At 43.8% G+C, this 15,201-nt stretch overlaps 1 protein-coding gene across 3 annotated transcripts in view; it reads right to left on the reverse strand.

The window, feature by feature from the left end:
- Positions 1-15,201, reverse strand: part of ATP13A3 (ATPase 13A3) — a 165,441-nt gene that overhangs the window by 97,562 nt on the left and 52,678 nt on the right. For all 3 annotated transcript variants that reach the window (XM_069727176.1, XM_069727175.1, XM_069727177.1), the window contains exons 2-5: positions 12,803-12,902; positions 8,666-8,839; positions 5,520-5,705; positions 3,923-3,993 (exon numbers count right to left, since the gene is read on the reverse strand). In XM_069727176.1, coding sequence (XP_069583277.1) covers positions 3,923-3,993; positions 5,520-5,705; positions 8,666-8,839; positions 12,803-12,847 — 476 coding nt within the window. In that variant the 5' untranslated portion in view covers positions 12,848-12,902. The remainder of the gene's footprint in view (positions 1-3,922; positions 3,994-5,519; positions 5,706-8,665; positions 8,840-12,802; positions 12,903-15,201) is intronic.

The following is a 15,201-nucleotide window of genomic DNA, read 5'->3' on the forward strand; positions in this document are numbered from 1 at the left end:
ATATTATTGTTCTTATAAACCCAGGTAATTTATAAGCAAACATTTTATTGATAATTCAATTAAATATATGTTGGAAAGGTTTGTACTATACTTTATACAGTCATGTATTGGAAATAGCATCATTTATGGGATTGGAATGTTGAACACTAATACTCTTCATATTATCTGTGTGATCACAGTGCACCATGTTGGAGGTTATGATGTAACAATCGCTATTCAACCATTTCATTCACAATTCTTGTCCTGTATAAACACTTATCTGACAGTGTGCTTGTCGCGAGTTATGATCGCACCGCTCATCCCTTTAGATGATTATCCAGCTGCGTGAGTGAACACTTCGGTAGCATTAAAGGGGTGGTCCGAATTCCAAATTAATTTTTATTCTAGTTCTCCATCTATTTAATTCCATAATGTAAACTATTTTCTAATATATCTGAATTAAAAATTCCTTATACGTCCGTAACTACACTATCTACCGTAACTGCGTTTCTTTTTTGTTCCACTCCCTTGACGATGACACTTTGAGAATCCCAGTGCATGCTGGGATACTCAAAAAGCATCAACAGGGGGTGGACAAAGATACAGACCACGAAGACAAAAAAATATACAGGAATCCAGAGATAAGTCAAATTGTATGCATCTTGAAAACAGAAGATGCAGGAATGTCCCTTACACAATACATGATTGTGTATGTGCGGTAATCCAGCCCTAGTATGCCCACGTCACATAATAGTCACTGGACATAACACTGCATGTATATATGTATTATGTTATATAGAATTTGGCTCAGATTCTACAAGACCAGCGAGTCACGCTTCTTAACGATTCAGGACCATTGGTCAAGTGTCGTGCACCTCCGTGTGGGCATCGCCACAAAGTCTACTCCAGTTTGGGACTGTAGCAAGTTTTGTGGCATAACGAACGCTGCCACCCATCAGGAGTTTGATGAGCTGGGGTTGCCATGCCAAAGCTCCCCCCCCCCCCAACCTGTCCCAGTTCCATCCACTATGTTAGGGCCAGGCAAAAATGGCATGAGAACGCCATAAGCGGCAAAACTTTTGTACCCAAATTTTGCAGCTTTTTATGACAGAATTGTGACGTAAAAGATTTCATGAATTGAGCCGTGTGTCAGTGAATGCGAGTGTGTCTGCGCATGCAAGCCACAATGGCAAGCAACAGTGAGTGTAGGAGTGAGAACCTGTTCCATGCAGTATCCCACTAATATGAATGGGCACTGTGTGTTTAATTTCATCATGGATTACATAGGATCAATGGGGGTCCCAGTATGGGGACAAGTAATCAACTCAATGGATTATACAATCATCTCTGCCTTTCATAGCCAACAAGGGGGTTAACTCCTGCCTGGTCCTGGCCACCAGAGGATTATATAATCATCTCTGCCTTTCATAGCCAACAAGGGGGTTAACTGCTGCCTGGTCCCGGCCACCAGAGGATTATACAATCATCTCTGCCTTTCATAGCCAACAAGGGGGTTAACTCCTGCCTGGTCCCGGCCACCAGAGGATTATATAATCATCTCTGCCTTTCATAGCCAACAAGGGGGTTAACTGCTGCCTGGTCCCGGCCACCAGAGGACTATATAATCATCTCTGCCTTTCATAGCCAACAAGGGGGTTAACTGCTGCCTGGTCCCGGCCACCAGAGGATTATACAATCATCTCTGCCTTTCATAGCCAACAAGGGGGTTAACTGCTGCCTGGTCCCGGCCACCAGAGGATTATACAATCATCTCTGCCTTTCAAAGCCAACAAGGGGGTTAACTCCTGCCTGGTCCCGGCCACCAGAGGATTATATAATCATCTCTGCCTTTCATAGCCCACAAGGGGGTTAACTGCTGCCTGGTCCCGGCCACCAGAGGATTATACAATCATCTCTGCCTTTCATAGCCAACAAGGGGGTTAACTGCTGCCTGGTCCCGGCCACCAGAGGATTATACAATCATCTCTGCCTTTCATAGCCAACAAGGGGGTTAACTCCTGCCTGGTCCCGGCCACCAGAGGATTATATAATCAGCTCTGCCTTTCATAGCCCACAAGGGGGTTAACTGCTGCCTGGTCCCGGCCACCAGAGGATTATACAATCATCTCTGCCTTTCATAGCCAACAAGGGGGTTAACTGCTGCCTGGTCCCGGCCACCAGAGGATTATACAATCATCTCTGCCTTTCATAGCCAACAAGGGGGTTAACTGCTGCCTGGTCCCGGCCACCAGAGGATTATACAATCATCTCTGCCTTTCATAGCCAACAAGGGGGTTAACTCCTGCCTGGTCCCGGCCACCAGAGGATTATATAATCATCTCTGCCTTTCATAGCCAACAAGGGGGTTAACTGCTGCCTGGTCCCGGCCACCAGAGGACTATATAATCATCTCTGCCTTTCATAGCCAACAAGGGGGTTAACTGCTGCCTGGTCCCGGCCACCAGAGGATTATACAATCATCTCTGCCTTTCATAGCCAACAAGGGGGTTAACTGCTGCCTGGTCCCGGCCACCAGAGGATTATACAATCATCTCTGCCTTTCAAAGCCAACAAGGGGGTTAACTCCTGCCTGGTCCCGGCCACCAGAGGATTATATAATCATCTCTGCCTTTCATAGCCAACAAGGGGGTTAACTGCTGCCTGGTCCCGGCCACCAGAGGATTATACAATCATCTCTGCCTTTCATAGCCAACAAGGGGGTTAACTCCTGCCTGGTCCCGGCCACCAGAGGATTATATAATCATCTCTGCCTTTCATAGCCAACAAGGGGGTTAACTGCTGCCTGGTCCCGGCCACCAGAGGACTATATAATCATCTCTGCCTTTCATAGCCAACAAGGGGGTTAACTGCTGCCTGGTCCCGGCCACCAGAGGATTATACAATCATCTCTGCCTTTCATAGCCAACAAGGGGGTTAACTCCTGCCTGGTCCCGGCCACCAGAGGATTATATAATCATCTCTGCCTTTCATAGCCCACAAGGGGGTTAACTGCTGCCTGGTCCCGGCCACCAGAGGATTATACAATCATCTCTGCCTTTCATAGCCAACAAGGGGGTTAACTGCTGCCTGGTCCCGGCCACCAGAGGATTATACAATCATCTCTGCCTTTCATAGCCAACAAGGGGGTTAACTGCTGCCTGGTCCCGGCCACCAGAGGATTATACAATCATCTCTGCCTTTCATAGCCAACAAGGGGGTTAACTCCTGCCTGGTCCCGGCCACCAGAGGATTATATAATCATCTCTGCCTTTCATAGCCAACAAGGGGGTTAACTGCTGCCTGGTCCCGGCCACCAGAGGACTATATAATCATCTCTGCCTTTCATAGCCAACAAGGGGGTTAACTGCTGCCTGGTCCCGGCCACCAGAGGATTATACAATCATCTCTGCCTTTCATAGCCAACAAGGGGGTTAACTGCTGCCTGGTCCCGGCCACCAGAGGATTATACAATCATCTCTGCCTTTCAAAGCCAACAAGGGGGTTAACTCCTGCCTGGTCCCGGCCACCAGAGGATTATATAATCATCTCTGCCTTTCATAGCCAACAAGGGGGTTAACTGCTGCCTGGTCCCGGCCACCAGAGGACTATATAATCATCTCTGCCTTTCATAGCCAACAAGGGGGTTAACTGCTGCCTGGTCCCGGCCACCAGAGGCCATTTGCGTAACTGTTACGTGTGACTAGTTGTAACAGAGCCTATGGGTGGCCAGGACCTGGAAGCAAATATTCCCATCTCAGCCATGATTTGTAGAGATGGGGAAAAACACTTTAATATCATGAGACTCCTCTAACAAGTAAAACCTCCTTCAGGACCATATAGTAATTAATGACCTTAAAAGGACAAAGATGTTACCATTTGCACGGAGGCTGCAATCACACAGAGGGAAATGGCCTGATACATCACTGACATACACAATACTTACGCTAAGTAGTTGAATGTTTGGTGCAAATCATTCCAGTAGTAAGTCACACTGTGATGCACAAAATAATGAACCTGTGGGAGACAAGGTAAGAAGTAAATCAAGAGTCAGGACTAGGAGCAGTCAAAAGCGGACATCCCCCAGCCCCCATATATCTGAGAATTATACCAGGTACAAATGAGGACGGTGCCATCACTGGAAAGGTCACAGATAATAAAGTGGACGCAAACTATTCCCCTGAAAACTACAGATTTATAGATATAAACATGTGCCAAGCTGCATTAATCTAAAGTTTTATTTTCCCATGTTGGTTGGCACCCTGGTGCCCAGGATAAATGCTAGAGACAAGAGGAGCTTCTGTCTCTGTGCAGAACCATGTTTAGCAATGCTGCAGCCATATCTACACAGTAATGCCATGTCAGCCAGACCTCACCACAATCCTTCATATTGGGAAATGGACAGACGAAAAGAATGCAGAGACGGCGATTTACTGTAAATCAGAGCAGTTTTCAAACTTACTGTTAATAAAGTCCTGGTGATAAAAGTGCTGTCTGCCTGCAAAATTGTGCCCCTTTTAAAAGGGAATGTCAGCAAGATTTTACCCGCCAAACTATTTATATCAGCATGTAGTTCTTTCAGAGACAAGTCCAACAATACCTTTACGTGGCCAATCCATTCCTCCGTTACTGAGAAAACAGTGTTTGATTTGATATGCAAATGAGGCTGAAGAGCTACTTGTAGATCTGAAGCCTCTGTCACTCCAGCTCTATTCCCTGCCCAGCGCTGCCACCTCCTGCTTGACTGGCAGCCTCTATACTGTGTAACTTAAGGCAAAAGAACCGTCAGTCAAGTAGGAAAAGGTGGTGCTGGGCAGATAATAGAGCTGGAGTGACAAAGGCTTCAGATCTACGGCCTCATTTACATATCAATGCAAACGCTGATTTTTTTTTCAGTAATGAAGCAACAGACCGGACACGTAAAGGTAGTGCTGGGCTTGCCTTGCAATGAGCTACATGTACATATAAATAGTTTGTGGAGTGAAATCCTGCTGACAGATCCCCTTTATGGCTTAACAGTGACACCTGCAGTTCTGAGGTCTGATATTCAGCATCAGACCACGGGCTATATCTGCATAATGTCTGCGTCTTTGTTCCATGCTTCCAGTAACATTGACATTCTGCAGAATGGAAAAACTGCAGCATGTAGCATGGGCTTGTCCTGTTACAATGGGATGAGGTTTGTGAAATACTGAAGAATGTGAATTCCCTCTATCATTGCCAAAGTTTCTAAACAGAAATAAAACTATTCTATGATTTTACAAAAAAGTCCAATCCATTCCATAAATTAGATTCTTCATGATGCTGCAGATTGAAGCCAATCTTTTATTTCACTTTGTTTCAAGATGTCAGCTATCTTGTTACATTTATATTGTACGTGATATACTGTATATAATGCCCCTTACACCAGACACATACAACCACTATGCAGGATGCACATTAAAGGGGTTGTCTGGTCAAGACCTATAAGTCTGCAGTCATTCATTTTGACCGAACAACCCCTTTAACAGGTTTTCAGAAGTAACATTAGAATATATTTTCACCTCGTTTAGTGGGACCGCTGCATTGCTCATTGGATGATCTTCACTGTGCTCGGAGGGGCTCTCAGGGAGGTGGCCTGTGTGACCATTGATCACTTTGCTTGCTAGGGACTCCGGACTTTGAAATGGATCTGTTCCTGGACACAAACGTATTCGTACTTTTGCACAAAACCATCTTTTGAACTCATCCTGGTTATAAAAGAAAGAAAAAATCCACTGTAAGCAGGAATCACTTTCAAATTGGACTGTATATGCCGACAGCCACTTGTTTGCAGGTTTCAGCATTTGATAGGCAAAGCTATATATCTGAAACCAACAGAGGGCAGTAGAGGGCCACATGATCTGCCATTTAGCGCCACATATAAGCAGCTAGAACCCAACATAAAAACAAAGTGAGCAAATACTCTGTATTAAAGGGAACCTGTCACCTGAATTTGGCGGGACTGGTTTTGGGTCATATGGGCGGAGTTTTCAGGTGTTTGATTCACCCTTTCCTTACCCGCTGGCTGCATGCTGGCCGCAATATTGGATTGAAGTTCATTCTCTGTCCTCCATAGTACACGCCTGCGCAAGGCAAGATTGCTTTGCGCAGGCGTGTACTATGGAGGACAGAGAATGAACTTCAATCCAATATTGCGGCCAGCATGCAGCCAGCGGGTAAGGAAAGGGTGAATCAAACACCTGAAAACTCCGCCCATATGACCCAAAACCAGTCCCGCCAAATACAGGTGACAGAGTCCCTTTAAGCAAATACATGGTAAGAGGACATTAAAATAAGATGGGGTACTTCATTAACATTGTTTTGATAAAAAAAGGATAATTGATGCAGCTAGAACTCCACCAGCTTACGAAATGATCTTCCAAACTGTGCAGCGGGAGCAGCACCATACTACTATTTCTTGTGGGCAGCTTGTACTAATGTCATCACATGGCTCTCAGCAAATACTTGATTGGCAAATTTGCTGACTCGGCATGGCTTCCTTTCACATTCTGGCAGGATAAATCCCGGACAGGTGCACTAGTGTTATCATGTACTTCCAGATCCTAACTGCAGGCCGTGAACTGGCATCACCTAATGCTTTTGGAACTGCACTTTTAGGGGAAGCGAACGCAAAACATGTTTAGATTTCCAAAACTAAAGAATGTGAAAAGGCAGAGAAATAGCCAAAAAAAAAAAAAAGTGTCAAGTGGGCATGTTTCATTTAACCTGTATTTCAGTCAATAATAAAGAGCTGCAAAATATGATCGCGCTATATGAGTAAAGCATAATAAATAAATTTGGAGAATATTCTGAACAGAATCTTTAACTTGTCTATTCGTTCTACACAATTCTCACGATATAAAGTATAAACATTACCAGCCCTCTTATTTTGGATTTTGGGAATAAGCATAGCACCAGACGCCACCTAAAAGATCTTCCAATGCGAATCTCTCAGATCATATTACGTTGGTAAATTTCCACATTGACATTTGTCTCAATAAAGAGTGATTTAAAAGGATGCAAAAATTATATGGGGAAACTTGTGGAATCATGCAATTTACGTCCATTTACTTTTCAGTCCATCCAGTTTATAGCTACAAGTATAAAACACAAGTTAGTGAAACAGTCCATTAATGGGGACAGTGTCCCAGAACAGTTTACTGTGTGTGTCACAATTCAGAGCGTTATAGTCAGCAGTAGATAAATGGCTGAAAAGAAACTATGATATATTGAGTTGTGCAAACTTAATGTTCAAAAGCTGCTAATGAAAATGGTATTTTACAGAAAAAAAAAAAAATTATAGGAAGGAGACGAGTTTGCAGCAGCCGCCACAAGTCAACCTTTTATTTCTCTGGTAGTTTCTGTATCCAAATTTATAGTGCACATTACACGGGCAGAAAGTGGGCAGGATTTGGGTGATAAAAAGTAAGGCAGAATATTCTTCTGATGGGAAGAATATAAAAAAAATATAGTCTTAAGAAAAAAATATAATGTTGGTAAAAGTAGAGCGCACGGCTTTGTAATATGTACCAAGCTTTCTCTGTGCTCTGTCCAGTAGACAAAAGCCAGCGCTTTATAAAAAAAGGGAATAATACTACTACAAGTGAAAAGTAAATCTTTGGCTTCTGGGACGTTACAATGAAAAAATAATTGCGTCATCCTAGCGGGTAAAGAGAAAATGGCAAGTCTTTAAGGGGTTAAGAAGGGAGAACAACATGGGATGGGGAATTCAAGAGCAAAGGCAACAAAGGGCACATCATGTACTGTACATTGTGATACCACGCATGGCTAGCTTCACTCAGCTGAAAAGCTCGAGGAGAAAGAAGGCCACTTACATGTAACACTTCAAGCCTATACGGGCAATGAACAGAAAACTACAGAATGCCTTACTTCAGCACAAGGTATTTTTATATTGATAGAAGCCATTTCATTCACCACTAAATTCTTCATTGATCATCAACAAAAAGGTAAAAAGAAACAAGAGCAAAACCTTTTGAAATGTGGAGTGCGTGGATTGGAGTACTAGCCAAAAGCTACTTACACTTCCAACACATTGGATGTTAAGCAGAGCTAAGAACAAAGATGTCTGAAACAACACTTCATGCAGAAAGTGGTTACCAATCATGCTGCTTTCTATATGGCAGGGAGAAGCACGATTACTGCTCTGCCACAAAATATAAGCCAACACAAAAGGTTCAGAGGAAAGACAACAACTTTGTCGGGCACAAGGGGGCATTCTTTGCATCTGGAGGAGAGGAGGTTTTTCCACCAACATAGAAGAGGATTCTTTACTGTTAGGGCAGTGAGAATCTGGAATTGCTTGCCTGAGGAGGTGGTGATGGCGAACTCAGTCGAGGGGTTCAAGAGAGGCCTGGATGTCTTCCTGGAGCAGAACAATATTGTATCATACAATTATTAGGTTCTGTAGAAGGACGTAGATCTGGGGATTTATTATGATGGAATATAGGCTGAACTGGATGGACAAATGTCTTTTTTTGGCCTTACTAACTATGTTACTATGTTACTTCTATACATAATATAACCATCTACACACCGACCGTGTCACAAGGTCCCAGCCTTGTAAGCCCGGCCAGCGGTAAGGTTTTCAGTCATTCCCATATTCCTTAAGATATACCACTCGGCCCGCTTTAGCCAAACGTAGACTTACAGTTGTTCTCAGCAGCACAACGTCACAGTCTTTCAATGTCGTCTGAGTACATGTCGCCTTCACGCGCCACTTAGGCATCCAATAGAGAAGGAGGAGGAGAAATCCTCCAGTGCACAGCACACCCACCGCTACCAAGGCCAACTTCCACCGGCAAAGATTGTATCCATCAATCTCCTGTAATCAGATAAAAGGACAATGGTTACAAAAACTGTATAAATGGAGATTTCTGATAAAACCAGCAGGTGACTAACTTTAAAAGTGTTATTCAAGACTTATTATTTTAGTGCATGGGGCGAAGAACTAACATGGAGGTAGTTACCTACCAGCCTGTTCATCATGGGAAAGATCTCAGCCATCGATTCCCCTGCTTCATTTTTTTTCTGAGCTGACAAATATCGGCATTGGGCAGAGCAGGCAGGCAATTTATTATTTGCCTGTTAGCTCTTAGCCCCATAAGCAAAAATAATGAAAGTCCCAGAAAACTCCTTCAAAAATGATATTTCACCAAATTGTTAATGTTGAACTGGTCACATCATTTAATGGTGGTTACAGAGTGAAATAAAAAGTATTTCTGTTTTTGTAATTTTCATTTCGACTCTCCATTGCAGAGATATTAGCAATCAAATATTGCTACTAGTTATGGTTATTGTTACTAAGTTTTCAAAGGGGGCGTGAACTTCTGCCTCCTGTATAATCCTGACCAATCATAAGCAGGCAACATAGAAGTGAAGAAGGACCTGTGATAAGATCAGGGTCATATGACTTGAATCCACAGGTCCTGTCAGCCAGAGAGGTCATACAGGATGCAGAAGTACTTGATTTAAGTAAACTCATTAGATGCCAAACATTTGATTGGTAATATCTCTGCAATGAAGAGGTGAAATTTAAAAAAATATTAATAAAAAAAAAAAGAAAAACATTGAATTCCACTCTGCAGCCACTATTATAGTGTGTACAGTACAACACGAAAAATTTGGTGTAAGGTCCTCTTTAAATGAGAACTCCACATGTTCAATGGCATTTATGACTATGTATTTTGGATGCCATAAAGCACTGTACACATGAGCCCTGCTATGTATGTTATATAGTCAGTATTGTCCATGTACTAGAGGCTACAGATATGATCTGATGATCAAATTACCCAGTGAACATACAAAGCACAGTGTAAATGCCAGGAGCTGGCTAGCCACTGCTGGCAGCCTAACCCGCAGAAAGATTATTTCTATGACATGACCATTATATGATATTTGGAACAAATCAGTGTCTATATGGAAATGCAATAAAAAAAGAAAAAACTCACAAGAGACCTGGGAAAAAACTACTTTGTTCTAATTGCAAGATATCCTCATATTAGCTTGGTGAGTAACTCTGAGAAGAAAACGCAACTTAATGGGAACCTGTCAGCAGGATCGTGCTAAGCAAACTACAGACGGTGTCAGGAGGGCGCCGTTATACTGATTAAAATTATACCTTGGTTGATGAAAGGTGTCTTTCTGTCTAATCTTTATTTTCAGTTTTGAGTTAATGTTCTGCTAGTGCTTTGGCGCGGCCTGTGGGGGTGGGGGGGGGTCTTCATGTGGTGCTCTGATTAAGTATTCACCAGTATGGCTTCTGACAGGTCACTGGTCCTCACTGACCTGCCCCCTAGTTCACCTAACACATTTAAAAAAAAATCCCTTCTGCAGGTAGGTTCCAGCGGCGTCTGCACTGCGGCATGATCGCATCTACAGGTCCTTCTCAAAAAATTAGCATATAGTGTTAAATTTCATTATTTACCATAATGTAATGATTACAATTAAACTTTCATATATTATAGATTCATTATCCACCAACTGAAATTTGTCAGGTCTTTTATTGTTTTAATACTGATGATTTTGGCATACAACTCCTGATAACCCAAAAAACCTGTCTCAATAAATTAGCATATCAAGAAAAGGTTCTCTAAACGACCTATTACCCTAATCTTCTGAATCAATTAATTAACTCTAAACACATGCAAAAGATACCTGAGGCTTTTATAAACTCCCTGCCTGGTTCATTACTCAAAACCCCCATCATGGGTAAGACTAGCGACCTGACAGATGTCAAGAAGGCCATCATTGACACCCTCAAGCAAGAGGGTAAGACCCAGAAAGAAATTTCTCAACAAATAGGCTGTTCCCAGAGTGCTGTATCAAGGCACCTCAATGGTAAGTCTGTTGGAAGGAAACAATGTGGCAGAAAACGCTGTACAACGAGAAGAGGAGACCGGACCCTGAGGAAGATTGTGGAGAAGGACCGATTCCAGACCTTGGGGAACCTGAGGAAGCAGTGGACTGAGTCTGGTGTGGAAACATCCAGAGCCACCGTGCACAGGCGTGTGCAGGAAATGGGCTACAGGTGCCGAAATGGGCTACAGAGAAGCAGCACTGGACTGTTGCTAAGTGGTCCCAAGTACTTTTTTCTGATGAAAGCAAATTTTGCATGTCATTCGGAAATCAAGGTGCCAGAGTCTGGAGGAAGACTGGGGAGAAGGAAATGCCAAAATGCCTGAAGTCCAGTGTCAAGTACCCACAGTCAGTGATGGTGTGGGGTGCCATGTCAGCTGCTGGTGTTGGTCCACTGTGTTTCATCAAGGGCAGGATCAATGCAGCTAGCTATCAGGAGATTTTGGAGCACTTCATGCTTCCATCGGCTGAAATGCTTTATGGAGATGAAGATTTCATTTTTCAGCATGACCTGGCACCTGCTCACAGTGCCAAAACCACTGGTAAATGGTTTACTGACCATGGTATTACTGTGCTCAATTGGCCTGCCAACTCTCCTGACCTGAACCCCATAGAGAATCTGTGGGATATTGTGAAGAGAAAGTTGAGAGACGCAAGACCCAACACTCTGGATGAGCTTAAGGCCGCTATTGAAGCATCCTGGGCCTCCATAATATCTCAGCAGTGTCACAGGCTGATTGCCTCCATGCCACGCCGCATTGAAGCAGTCATTTCTGCCAAAGGATTCCCGACCAAGTATTGAGTGCATAACTGAACATTATTATTTGATGGTTTTTTTGTTTGTTATTAAAAAACACTTTTATTTGATTGGATGGGTGAAATATGCTAATTTATTGAGACAGGTTTTTTGGGTTATCAGGAGTTGTATGCCAAAATCATCAGTATTAAAACAATAAAAGACGTGACAAATTTCAGTTGGTGGATAATGAATCTATAATATATGAAAGTTTAATTGTAATCATTACATTATGGTAAATAATGAAATTTAACACTATATGCTAATTTTTTGAGAAGGACCTGTATAATGTGTATTTATTTAAGTCTTCACTGCGGTTTCTACCAGATCCACTAAAGTGGACAGCGCGGGATGGGGGCGCGATGCCACAGCCAGTCTAATTCATGGCGAGCAGTGGTATTCCGAGATATCTAGTACAGTGCACAGGGGCGCATGTCACTCCAGATTCAGGACAACGCATGCACCTCTTCAGGAGCATCTGACTGCAGCATGCCCACTCATCAAGACCAGGGTGAATCTGGCCCTACGTTTCTGTGCCCTTTTGAAAAGATGACCAGTTTTAGAAAACAATACAAAAAGAAGTTCATTTGAACTCTATTTGCGTCATATAAATCTCTGGCTCAGTCAGGGTTTCATAAGAATCCAGTTTTTAAAGGGATTTAGACAGAATCCCTGAAAGCACTGCAGAAACAGTGTGAACAAGGTCTAAGGGTATGTGTCCACGTTCAGGATTGCATCAGGATTTGGTCAGGATTTTATGCAGGTGAAATCCTGACCAAATCTGCAACTGAGGTCACCTGCGTTGTCCTGCGTTTTTTCTGCAATGTAAGGACATGCTGTGTTCTTTAAAGATGCGCCGCATGTGCGTTTTCAGTGGTCTGCCGCATGCGTCTTTTATGAAATCCCCTCCACTATGCTGTAACATCTGGACGCTGTGTTTTTGATGCTGCGGCTCAACGCAGCGTCAAAAACGCACCGTTTCCTGAATGTGGAAACATACCCTCAGTGTGCTATTGCAACCCGTCCTCATCAGTGGCCACAGGTAAGTATGAGAAGGAGCAGCCATTGCCATGTAATTGCATTTATCGTAGATATGTGGACGACCACCATAAAATACAATGTAAATCCACTCACCATCTCATCCTCTTGCCCCTTGTTTATCTTCTCCCCATTCTCCATTTTCACAGATTTCAGATAGCGCCCCTCCTCCAAACTTCAATACCGGACTTTTACGCTGTAAAGAAAACAAAACTTTACTATAAAAACACACAAACAAGAAGCCAGCACTTAAGACACAGACGACTGTTCCTGGAATATGGGGAATCAGGAGACTACTGTAGATCCCCCACAATAAGCAACCTCTCTCCACAATGGATCGGGGATTAAAGAGGCAGAGTCACTGACGGTCATGCCAAACTCCTGCTGACAGGTTCCCCCTAATTACTGTAAGTGGCATTGTATGGGGGGACTCTGCTGCTGTGCACGATATATACACCACAAACAAAAAATAATCATCAGATGCCTATTCCCATGTGGAGGGGATGGAGATGTGCGTCAGTCACCACACTGAAGGAATACCAAGATACCCATTTACCACAAGGGCACATTTTAAGAACAAAAAAAACCAAAAAATACTGTATGCCACACAGAATGTTTCCTCTTAGTGCCTCTATACACACTCATCCAGCAAACATTGTAAGCATTGGTACCTGCCAGACGGCCTCGGTCTGGGGAATAGGGCCTATGGGACACCACCTAGAACTACTGCCAATCACGGCACATACAGCTTTCCAGATGTGTGACAGCGCATCAACAAATGAATACGGCCACTGACTGGACCCACAAGCGCTACCGTGCGCCATTTACCATGTGGCAAAACCAAATGAGTTACCATGGATTTCATATGTGAAAGAAGAACGCCAAGGTCAGGAGCAGTTACTAGCGCTGGGCCATGCGCTTACTACCACCGTGTGTGAACACGGCCTTCAGGATCTTATAATTGCTGCGAATTCTGCTCATGTCAATATATTCTGCAGCTCCAAACACTGGCCTGAGTAAGCTGGAAGATTGAATGACTTGTCCAGACATATAATATTGATTCCCTATCGTCAGGACCGGTAATTTCAGATCAGCGAGGGTCCGAAGAGTAAATCTGCAGTTCACACACTGTACACATTCAGCCACCGCGAGTAACAGCTGATCGGAGAGGATGTGGCTGACAGACCCTCACCAAACAAATATTGATATCTTATAGGATAGGGTATTAATGTGACATGTCCTCACAACCCAATTAATATCATTAACCCCTTTAAATTTAGAAACGTGATTAGAATAATGGAAACATCTATATTGTGTGCAACGCTAAAAGCATAGGCTCTTCTATACATGTGGACAGGTAGAAGGCGAGGTTTCGCAATAGAAGACAATAATGGTGTGTGTACATCACAGAGCTCTGCTGATTGATGTCGATAGTGACAGGGTTAAGTGGTTGATGATTCAGTGGAAGGCGATGTGGCGCAGGAGTCATTCATAAAGAATGTAAGACAATATTAATGGTAAAAATAACACTGGACTCGTCACCCTCCTCCTGTCCAAACTAGGAGAACTAATGGAGCGTCACAGACTGAAGCCCACCACCACCCTGACTCACATGTAGCCCGTCCCTCAGAGCCAGGCAATACAAAACCATCAGAAAGGAGATGTAGAGCAACACAGAGGATCCCAACCAGACCAAAAGCTGCCAAATCACAGCATTCAATAGGCTTACAGCAGCCCACACAGCCAGGGGAGGCTCCATCTACTCTCCCTGACAGAAGTTATGTTGCTTATCCATGTTATGTAAATAAAAGCTTATAACGGGATGTTAAAGGGAACCTGTCACCCCGAAAATCGCGGGTGAGGTAAGCCCACCGGCATCAGGGGCTTATCTACAGCATTCTGTAATGCTGTAGATAAGCCCCCGCTGTTACCTGAAAAAGGAGAAAAAGACGTTATATTATACTCACCCAGGGGCGGTCCCGCTGCTGGTCAGGTCAGATGGGCGTCTCCGGTCCGCTGCGGCGCCTCCTATCTTCTTTCCATGACGTCCTCTTCTGATCTTCAGCCACGGCTCCGGCGCAGGCGTACTTTGCTCTGCCCTCTTGAGGGCAGAGGATAGTACTGCAGTGCGCCGGAGCCGTGGCTGAAGATCAGAAGAGGACGTCATGGAAAGAAGATAGGAGGCGCCGCAGCGGACCGGAGACGCCCATCTGACCTGACCAGCAGCGGGACCGCCCCTGGGTGAGTATAATATAACGTCTTTTTCTCCTTTTTCAGGTAACATCGGGGGCTTATCTACAGCATTACAGAATGCTGTAGATAAGCCCCTGATGCCGGTGGGCTTACCTCACCCGCGATTTTCGGGGTGACAGGTTCCCTTTAAATTCATCCATTAGTTGTATAAATTATTCTTTTGAAAGCTGAAACCCTCCAAAATGTGGTTTAGGTTAAGAAAATAAATTGGCATCAATGCAGAAATATTGATCAGTTAATGG

Source organism: Ranitomeya imitator, chromosome 5 (assembly GCF_032444005.1).
Source record: "Ranitomeya imitator isolate aRanImi1 chromosome 5, aRanImi1.pri, whole genome shotgun sequence".
Taxonomy (NCBI): Eukaryota; Metazoa; Chordata; class Amphibia; order Anura; family Dendrobatidae; genus Ranitomeya; species Ranitomeya imitator.